This window comes from Leptosomus discolor, chromosome 21 (assembly GCF_034619465.1).
Source record: "Leptosomus discolor isolate bLepDis1 chromosome 21, bLepDis1.hap2, whole genome shotgun sequence".
Taxonomy (NCBI): domain Eukaryota; kingdom Metazoa; phylum Chordata; class Aves; order Leptosomiformes; family Leptosomidae; genus Leptosomus; species Leptosomus discolor.
In genome coordinates this window covers 3702226-3712483 of record NC_141411.1, presented here as the reverse complement: position 1 = coordinate 3712483, position 10258 = coordinate 3702226, and the positions used below count along the sequence as shown (strand labels likewise).

The 10258-nt window shown below is 50.1% G+C and overlaps 1 protein-coding gene across 1 annotated transcript; it reads left to right on the top strand.

Annotated features, from left to right (window-relative positions):
• Positions 1-3543: 3543 nt before the first annotated feature.
• On the top strand, positions 3544-9907 carry TAF8 (TATA-box binding protein associated factor 8). Its single transcript, XM_009958651.2, has 8 exons — positions 3544-3603; positions 4510-4666; positions 5376-5474; positions 5796-5858; positions 6286-6410; positions 6732-6879; positions 7630-7772; positions 8220-9907. The coding sequence occupies exons 1-8, from the start codon at positions 3544-3546 to the stop codon at positions 8361-8363; spliced, it is 939 nt and encodes a 312-aa protein (XP_009956953.2). The 3' UTR covers positions 8364-9907.
• Positions 9908-10258: the final 351 nt, after the last annotated feature.

Genomic DNA, 10258 nt, shown 5'->3' with positions numbered 1-10258 from the left:
GAAAGCATCTCATAAGGAATGCCAGTACTTACAGATGAGAAAATGAAACAGAGGAGCAGAGACTCAGCAGGCAGAGGTAGGACCAGAGCCCAGAATAATACAGTGCATTGCCCCAGTAACCACAGCACCCAGCCTCCCCCTTGCAGCCCTCACTGCAGAACTTCGTCCATCACCCCCTTCCCAAACCAAAGGCCCTGGAGTGTGAAGAGCTAGAGACTTCGTTTTGTTTTCTGAAATTTGTCTGGGAAGTTTTGGGAAGGAAGAAAAAAAGAATATTCCCAAGACAGTAAAAAAAAACAACAACAAAAACCCAACCAAACAAAAAACCAGGCAGCACAGAGCTGCGAAGTACTCTTATTTACAGAACAGCTCCCACACTTGAAGAGATCAGGTGCAGTCCATGAGAGGAAAGACTCATCCAAAGGCATCAAAGGCAGAGGGGCACGAACAGCTCAGCAAGAGCAGGAAATACACGCTTACGCCAGAATTTCAGCCGCCTCATTTGCAGCACCCGTCTGTGTAGCGGGAGCTCACAGCAGGAGCCAGGGGGTGCCAGGGGAGAGCACTGCTGCGCTGCGGCTGCTCGGCTGGACGAGCGCAGAGCCCAGCAAGGAGGCAGCACACACCCAAGAGCGGTGGGCCCTGCCTGGGTGCACACACGCTTGTGTGACACTGCGTGAAAGAAGACCCTGCCCTGGCCTTGCCTCTGCCCTGGCAGGCAGGTTCCTCAGCTGCAGGAGCCTGCACGATCCAAGGGGGCACGGGAAGGTTTGTAGTTGGTAGCCTCATCTGCCCTCACAGCTGAGCCTGCTTCTAGCAGGACTGGAGACCTCCTGAGGTCCCCTCCAGCCTGAATTGTCCCATGGGGCATCTGATCCCCAGGGGGATGCAGGCTAGGTCAGACAAGGCTCCCCTCAGCAGGGCTTGGGTAGGAGCTGGGCATTTCAGAGGCTTAAAATAACTAGCTGGGAGTTGCTGACAGATGCAGGGGGTCTGAAATCTTGCCTCTGTAAGGCTCTTCCTACAAAAGCTGAAGGAAGAAAGGCCGTGCCCATGTTCTCAGTAACTGCTCAGCCTCTTCACTTTCCAGCTCCCAGAAAGATGCCTCAGCTCAGGAAGACACTGGATGCTCTTCATCCATATGGCTGGAAACAAGCATTACACAGAAAAAAATCTGAAAGTCAGTCGGGGCAGGGGGAAGTTGAGTGGCTCTACAGATCAGCAGTTAATTCTCCAGAATAGGAGCAGGGTGCTGGGTCTCAGTCTGTATTCTTCAGGATCTGTGGTTTAAATGAAGCAGTTAAATGCACAAGGACTCCTGAAGGCAGGGACTGAAAGCCAGATTTGTTTCATTCTAGGCAAGTGCTGTAAATAATGGGCTAAAAAGTGGCATTAGAAAGTACTGGAAACGAGATCAGGAAGAGACTGTCCTCATGCAGTGAAACAACCAGGAGTTATGGATCAATTATCATGTGCTAGATTTATATTGCGCACCTCAATCTCAGTAAGAGAACTCAGCTAGATACTATCCTCCTCCTCCTCACTGCAGAGAGGGGGGAGTGAAGGAGAGCCTTGGGCACACTCGTAGCAGAGATAAGGGCAGACCGAAGCCCGGACTTGCTCACATCTCAAACACGTGCATGCTGCTCCCGTGCACGCCGCTCCCGCGCTCTGCATTGGGCCCCTGCCCGATCTCTCTTCTGCCTTCTGAAATCCTTCTAACATTTCAGGATCTAGCTCCACACCACTAATCTATTTTTCTGTTTGTTTTTTTTTTTTTTTCCCTGCCAAGTGTGATGGCTGGCATATTGTATTATGAGGAGAAAACGCGGCTCAGTACTCCGATGCACACAACGTTCATCAGCAAAGCACCTGCCCACACTTGCTTCCCTGTTTTCACATCCCCTGGATTTTCTACGAGAGCAACTTGTAGATCAGTTGATTTGATAGCAAGCTGAGGCTAAGGGGCACAATGCTTCTCATGGTACCACACATATTGCCGACCAGTCTGAAACTCCCCCAGTGCTCCCAAAGACACTTCTAGCTCAGCCCAAGCCTGTCTTTGCAGCAGCACCGCATGGATGTTTTCAGTCCAGACCTGCCAGTTTACTTCCCTTCCCATCCAAACAATTGGGGTCAGACACTTCAAGAGTTACCCAGAAAATTGCAAACTACCAAATTAAGCACTCCCATTTCCCCTCTTTTAGCTTCATCTACACTGTCAGCTTACTCACTAGCATGCAGACCTCCAGAAGTTCCTCAGCTGGAAGCCACAAGGCCTCAGCATCTCTGAACACAGCTCTACATCTCTTCTTAACATGCTCGGGGGCTGAGAGCCTGCCCCACCTCCACTACGAAGCCCTGGCAGAGACAGACATCCCTGTGAACGCAAAGTGCCTGCCTCATGGTTTGGCAGAACACAGACACCCTGGGAACTCACATAGGCAAACTGCAGCAAGACCCCCAGGCAGCACTGACCCCCTCACACACAGCCATTTCAAGGTACTTTTCGGCACAATTATACCCCGCCAGCCGTCTGCCAAGTGTTGCCTGTCCCCGAGCAGTAAGGCAGAAGATTGCCCTCTATATCACATTTTCAGTCTCTGAAACTATGTTGCCTCCTACCTTTGATGATCAAGAATTTCCTTCTGCAGGCATCTTCGCTTTGAACAATCCAGCCTCCACCTTCCTCTGCCTCCTCGCTTTCCCTACCTGCTAACAGATTAGGCCACGAGAGTTGTTGAAAAGCCAGCAGTGTGTGGAAGCTGTGTTGCCATCCAAACCAAATGAGATCAGGACCTTTAATTTCCAGCGTGGCAGCTGTTGTTTACATCACTTTCCCCCCCACACCTCACACGCAGCAATTGGTTCTTACAATGTTCTTGCTCTCCCACACATGTACTTAAACAGGAAGCCAGGGGTGGGAGTTGTAGTGTGGGGGTTTCCTGTTCTGTCTTTCTGAAACACTGAACTGACACCAAAGCTTTGATCAAAAGATCTAAGCACACGAGCTGGTACACCAAGGTTCAACTAAGAGTACACGGCGCTTACAACAGGAAAACCCTAAGCACTCCCGTGGTTACGAGGTTACTGGCACACCGGTGGTAATTTTCAAGCTTTTTTTTTTAGTAAATAGTTTCCAAATGGGAATTCAGGCTTTCTGGAGCAGGTGCAATGCATTATTTCCCTCGTTAGACTGCAGAGGTGAGGGCTCTCCCCGCGAAGCGTGTAAAACCACAAGCTTCAACACACCTCAGGAGGGGAGGGAGGCGCTTTTGTGACCCTCGGATCAAGGCGGACCGACCCTTAGTCCCCCGCCCCGCTGTCTCACGGCCACCGGCGGACTCAGGGGCTGAGACCAGCGCTCAGAGCCCGCGTACGAGACCAGCACCCCCCTCCCGTGAGCCCGGCCGGCTGCAGGCACCCAAGAGCGGCAGGGGAGAGCCCAGAGGACCCCCAGATGCGACGGGGGTGCGGGCAGCATCCGGCCACACTACAAATCCCACAATGCCCTACGCGCGCTTCCCTCCCCGTACCTGGCGCATGCGCACAACTCCCTATGGCTCCAAGATGGCCGACACAGCGTCCGGTGGTTCCGGCACGGTAACGGCGGCTCCTCGCCGGGACGCGGGGCCGTGGTGGAGGGAATCTCACCGCGGGGGCCGGGGCAGAACGGCAGCGGCCTGCTCCTCGCATGGCGCTCAGGGGCCTGCGGCCTGCCCGTGGGGCTTCGAGGCGGAGGCTGAAGGGAGGGAGGCGGTGATTGGCTGAGTGGCCGGAGGGAGGCGGGGCTCCGTAGTTCGGTTTGATTGGCTCAGGTTTTTCCGCTTCGATTGGCCGGCGAAGGGGGCGGCGAGGCGGGGGTTGCCGGTGGGGCGGCTTTTTTAAAGGGGCCGCGCCCTAAAAGGCGTCGGGTGGTGCCTGCGGCACCGTGTCTATATATATTTGTGTGTGTGTGTATATGTATGTGTATATGTGTGTGTGTATATGTATGTGTGTGTGTATATGTACGTGTATGTGTATATGTATATGTGTGTGCATATATGTATGTACGTGTATGTGTGTATATATGTGTGTGTGTGCATGTATGTGTACACACATGTCTGATCTACACATCTACAGCTACACACATACACATATATGTACATGCGTGTAGATGTATACGTATAGAACTGCATGTATATGTGTGTGTACGTATGTCTGTTTATGTATATATGTGTGTATGTGCATATGTACGTGTGTACATACGTGTGCATGCGTGCAGTGGGGCACAGGCAGGGCCGGCCTCTGCCCTTTGAGCGCAGGCAGCACGCAGGCAGCCCTGCCTGCAGCCCTCCGCTGTGTCACAGAGCCTGTCCCAGGGACAGGACCAGTGCCTCGACCTCCCCAGTACCTACTCCTGGGGCCTCACTGCCACCACCACCCCTCCCCCTCACCCCGGGCTCCGGAGGTGGCTTCGTTGCCCTGAGCTCTGGTTTTGGGGGGGTGGGGGGGGATCTGTGTCCACAGAGGTCGGGCAGCAAGCATGCAACCACGCCTGCGGATAACTACTACCTGGCTCGGAGGAGGACGCTGCAGGTGGTGGTCAGCTCCTTGCTCACCGAAGCCGGCTTCGAGAGCGCTGAAAAGGCGGCGGTGGAGACGCTGACGGAGATGTTACAGAGCTGTGAGTGTCCTGCTTGGGGTTCAGCAAAGCCGCCCTGATCCCCTGAAGTTCCTTCTTTCTCTGTTTTCGAATTGGCCTTCACGCTTCCATTTGCTCGTGGGGTTTTTTTCCCATTTTTGTTATCGTGTGTTAGTGATGTTAGCAGCTGGGCTGGTGGCTAGAGCACAGCCCTGGCGTCACAGGCTTCTGTGAGCACGAGATGTTTGTCTGAACTCAGAAGTACTCATTTATCTTACTCAGTGAGTCCTCGTTAGGTACTCATTAGGTATCCTAACAAGCTCCACGTATCGAGGTGCTGCCAGAATAACTAGAGAAATTACAAAGTTCCAGACATTTGGTTAGTTAAGGCTGTAGAAACACCTGTGTTTGGCAGCTCTGCTCCTGCTTTTTTGGGTGAAGTGCCTCGGAACTCAGGTTATGTATTTTTCTGAAATCGAGGGATGATCAAGTTTTGGGTTTTTTCATACTTGTGATGCAGATTTGCTTTTTGCATTTGTGGAAAACATCTGACTTTTGATCTTTAGTGTCTTCATACTTTGCACGTGCTTTAATTTTAAATACACAGGCTGTAAGACACGAGGTTTTTTTTCATTCCTTGATGAATTTGCTAAAAATCCACATCTGTGAAGCAAGAGTTGGGCTGATACAAATGTGTGGTCACTGTCTGATCGAATATGTGGTGGTGGTTTTTCCCTCCCCCCCCCCCCAGATATTTCTGAAATTGGAAGGAGCGCGAAGTCCTACTGTGAACATACAGCCAGAACTCAGCCCACGCTCTCTGATATAGTGGTTACTCTAGTGGAAATGGGTGAGTAGTTGACTGGTCCCAGTAATTCCAGCTGCCTGCCTTGCGGAAGGTTTGGGTGTGCTGTGTTGTAGGGAGCTCTGTCCCCCGTGTTTCTGGGGTGTGTGTGATGTGACGCCCACTGTTCTGGGCCTCGTACGGGCGCTCGGGTGTCGCTGCTGCAGATGCAGTATGACCCTGTACAGAGCACGCGGGTTTCTTTCTCATTTGGAGCCCTTGGAAAAATTCTGCAGCCCTTGGAAAAATTGTGGAGAAGGCTAAGAGAAGGGGGTTTTGACAGGAGAAACTCTCGGTGTGATTTCTGTTTCCTCTTTTGTATTTCAGGGTTCAATGTTGAAACGCTTCCTGCGTACGCCAAGCGCTCCCAGAGGATGGTCATCACTGCCCGTATGTGGGAAACCCTTTCCCTTCTTGTGCAGGAAATGGGCGATACGTTGGTATTCCTCTCTGCTGGCATCCAGAGAGCTCCTGCTTTTCTGATGGATGATGCAGGCTGGTGCTCCTGGAGGGGCAGTTTGCGTTAAGGACTCCTGTCATGGCTGTGTACCCTCTGCCGAATCAGTTGCCTGGGCTTCAGCATCCTCACGGCCCGTGGGAAGCCTCAAGAGGGTTTTGTTCTCCTTCTGTAGGAGATAAGGGTCAAGTCTTCCTTGTTCCCTTTTGGGACACCAAACATGATCTGAAATTATTGCTCGTGGGATGTGCTCTGTCCCTTTTGTAGCACCCGGAGACGCAGCTCAGTGTAAGCCCGCCCTGTGTGCCTGGCTCTTGGCAGGATGGAGCCGGCTCATTTGTGTGTGTTTTTTATCTGTAGCTCCTGTGACAAACCAGCCCGTGACTCCCAAAGCCCTGACAGCTGGACAGAACAAACCGCATCCATCCCACATTCCTGGCCATTTCCCCGAGTTTCCAGATCCTCACACTTACATCAAGACACCAGTGAGTGAAAAAAAAAGATTTTTATGCCATTTGGGGTCTGAAGTCAGTGACACCAGGAGAGGTGTATGAGTATTTTTACTGCAGTGCTGGTACTGTTTATCCAAAACATTGCCTCTCTGGGCTTGATATATCACTTCTGTGTGTGGGTTGCCCTTGCTGTAGGTTTTTGGCTGGTTGACATCTGTAGCTCCCTGAAAATCTCTGCATCTTGAAGGTCGATGCTTGCCTGTAGCGTCTGCATCCTAGTAGTGTTCTGAACTTCAGCTGTCCGCCTTGCAGCCACAAACGGTGTTCCTTGTTTTTTCTCTCCCTGCTCCACAGACATACCGGGAGCCAGTGTCTGATTACCAGGTCCTACGGGAAAGGGCAGCCTCTCAGCGGCGCGATGTAGAAAGAGCTCTCACACGTTTCATGGCTAAGACGGGAGAAACGCAGAGCCTCTTCAAAGATGATGTTAGCACCTTCCCACGTGAGTTATCTAGGACACTTTGTGCTGTAAATGACAGTTGTCTGACTGAGCATACGCTCCGTTAGAGTTCTTGCTCCTGCGGGAGGTGAGCACTGAGCGATCACGTTGTGTTTGCCCTCCTCAGGCACTGGAAGTCTGGGAAAGGTGGAATTTTCTATTTAAAACAGGGATGAAAAACAGAATCAAAGTCACCAAAGGCTCACTTTCTTCTGCTGGTGGAGAAGGCCTTGGCTGATAAGTGCTAAATTCAAAGCTCATCCCAATCCTGTCGCCACCACTCTGTAACTTTTGAACAAGTAATTTCTCCTGCCTCACATTGTTGTGGTAGGCAGTGGAGGTTTTCCTGTTTCTCTGTCTACAAAGCAGTGATGAGAATTCCCACCTTCCCAAGGCTCACTGGCAGCACAGGTTCCAGCGTTATCCTAAGGGGGACTAAGTGATTCTTCAGCCTGTGACATAATGGAACTTTTATGGAGGCCAGGAAGGATTTTTTTGCGTTAGGATAATGCTGGATCCTTGGCTGGAAACATAAAGGGGCCTCAGAAAGCAGGAAATTGGAGACTGCCGTCTTTTAGGGACAGCGTATTTCATTCCTGATCCATGGGAAAAGCAGGAAAAGAGCGCGTGAACCTTTCAGAACCAGTGAAAGTGTTTGGTCTCTTAAGTAACTGGCTGGCTTTGTGCTTCGTAATCTCTGAGTTGAGGAGTCTTCTCCCAGCTTGCTGACTGCATCCTTTTCCCTGACCCTAGTGATTGCTGCCAGGCCTTTCACTGTGCCCTACCTGACAGCTCTTCTCCCCTCTGAGCTGGAGATGCAGCAAATGGAAGAAACGGATTCATCTGAGCAAGACGACCAGACAGACACGGAGAACCTCCCCCTGCACATGAGCACGGTACGCCCAGCCTGAGAGGTTTACGGTCTCTTGGGCTTGACTTTCTTAAACTTGTGAAACCCGGTTCTTTGCCTGTCTTCCTTGCAGCTGGGCAGAGTGGGTGGACAATGGCAGAGGGGGTTGCTTCTTACCAGGTGTAAAACGACTAAACATTGTCCTGGTTCTTTAACTTTCTGCAGGGTGCAATGCAAAACGAGGTTGGATCATGAGCTTTCAGTACAACCTTCATTTCAGTGTTAGAGGAGAGAGGGATCTCCTAGGATCCCACGCTGTTCCCAAAGGGGATCTTCTTGGATTAGAAATCAGGAGTTGCAGCTCCTTATGTGCTGCTGTTTGTCTTGGCTGTTATCTGTTTTGCCCATGGGGTATGTGGGTTGAACTTCTAAGCCTCGTTTAGCCTAATTTTGGTTGTTTATGCTTATGGTTTTTTTTTCTTTAATGTGGCAGGATGATTCAGGACCTGAAAAGGAGAACGCTTCGGTGTTACAGCAGAACACCTCCCTGTCAGGCAGTCGCAACGGGGAGGAAAATGTGATAGACAATCCCTACCTCCGGCCAGTGAAAAAGCCCAAGATCCGCAGAAAGAAGTGAGGTGCAGCCAGCTGGCTGCTCAGAGGAAGAGAAACCAGGGGGGTTCACCTCCGCTGCTGTGGGTGGGGTATGGAGCAAGACAGGAGAGGCAATCCGGAGCAGAAGAATGATCTCTCTCTGCCTAGTGAAGCACGTCGACATCCTGGTTTGCAACGCTCCCGCTTGCCCCTCTGCTCTCCTGCTGGCTTGGAACAGTCGATGGTCAATTGCCTTAAAAGCACTGAAGGCCGCTGGGTTGCAGATGGGAATTGTCTCGTTTGCTTTGGTTTGTTCTCGCTGTCGGCAGGATTTACTCTCTGAAGAGATGGGGGACACGAAGGTTCTTGCTGGTCAGTGTTTCCCAGCAGGCTCTGCAGAATACAAAGGCATAATTCGCTTGTGGCTGGCTGGCAGGCTGGAAAAGAAACTTCTGCAAGCAGCCCTGCCTGGCCTTATAATCTAAGGAGCATGTATGAACAGGGACAGAAAAATCCCAGAGAGGTTTTCTTTCTTTGGATTCTTGGCAGGTAAAAGCAAACAGACTTTTCTTTTATAAACTGAAGGCGTCTGATGTGTTGGTAAGAGAGTGAAGTGTAAATACAGAGCTAAGATGGCATTTTATTCTCAGTTTTCTGAATGCAGCTGCACTTCTAACTTAAAAGCGCTAAGTGTGGTGTTTACCCTGTTCTGCTTTGAGATTATTTTTTAGCAGTATGAATGGCACGATTTAACAGCTGCTTCAGGCTATTTTTCAGTTCTATTGTTAGTTTCAACACAGCACAACTCCTTTGAGAGTTCATGCCTTCACCAGCTGTTTTGAAAGATGCTGTGCTGCAGAACTTGGAATGTGGAATAAAGCTGTATTGGTTGCAGTCCCCGAGGTCATGCTATTGATTGCACTTTTTTATTTTGTCCATTCTCAAATGTGGGCTTTTATCAACAGAAGTTGCTCTTTTTTTCCCCCTTTATTTCCCCAGACCAGCTTCATTTCAGCAGTGAAAATGACTGGTGATTCGTGTATTGTAATTGTTAGCTGGTTCTGGAGCGCTTTGCTTTAGTTTTCATTCAACCTTTACTTAGGCAAAATATGGGTTAAATTTCTTTGACAAAAGACTCCTGTAGTTTGGTTCAGTCTCCCAAGCATCTCTTCTGGGTGAAAATGTGCTGGGTTGCTGCAGACCGCCAGGCAGCTCGTGGTTTCTTAGAGTAGTAGCTGAATGCAAGAAGTCTGTGGCAGTCCACGGGGAAATCAGTTATGTGTGTACGTGTTCACCTCTGTTAAGGCATCCTCCCAGGCCTCCCTCTCCCCCTGTCACCCAGGCAGGAGATAAAAAGGAGTAATTGTTCAGCGAGAACGGAGGTGTTCCTGCCAAACAATTTGAAATGACATCTCTAGCAAAAAGTCCTGTGTGTGCCATTGTCACTTCTGCTGGTGCCTTGGTTGTACAGAGTAACAAATGTACAGAGACATTGTGTATGTATGTATATATAAAAATTTATATCTTTTTTTTACTTGGATGAAGCATTTTTCATAATGAGAAAATCCCTCGCTGGGTAGGGGAGAAATGTAGAATGAAAATAGTAATTTTTATGTTCATAATAAAAGAAATTTTATCTCCTACAAGCAAACCGCCTGAGTCCTTAAAGTTTCAGGAGTGGAAAAGCACCTGAATGGAGCCTGAGTGCGTTTTCAGTGGGGTATACAAGCGATAGGAAGTCTTGTCCTTCCCTCTGCATTTCTTCCTTTCTCCACAGCAACACGTGATGGCTGAGAAGGTTGGGAATTTTCCGACAAAAACTTTGGTTCATTGGAAGTATGTTCAGCGAGGACAAAGTGCTTTTTGAAATACCATCAGTTTTGCAAAAGCTTTAGTAGAAGGTTTCTCCAATCACAGGTGGAACGTGTGGTTGAGAAG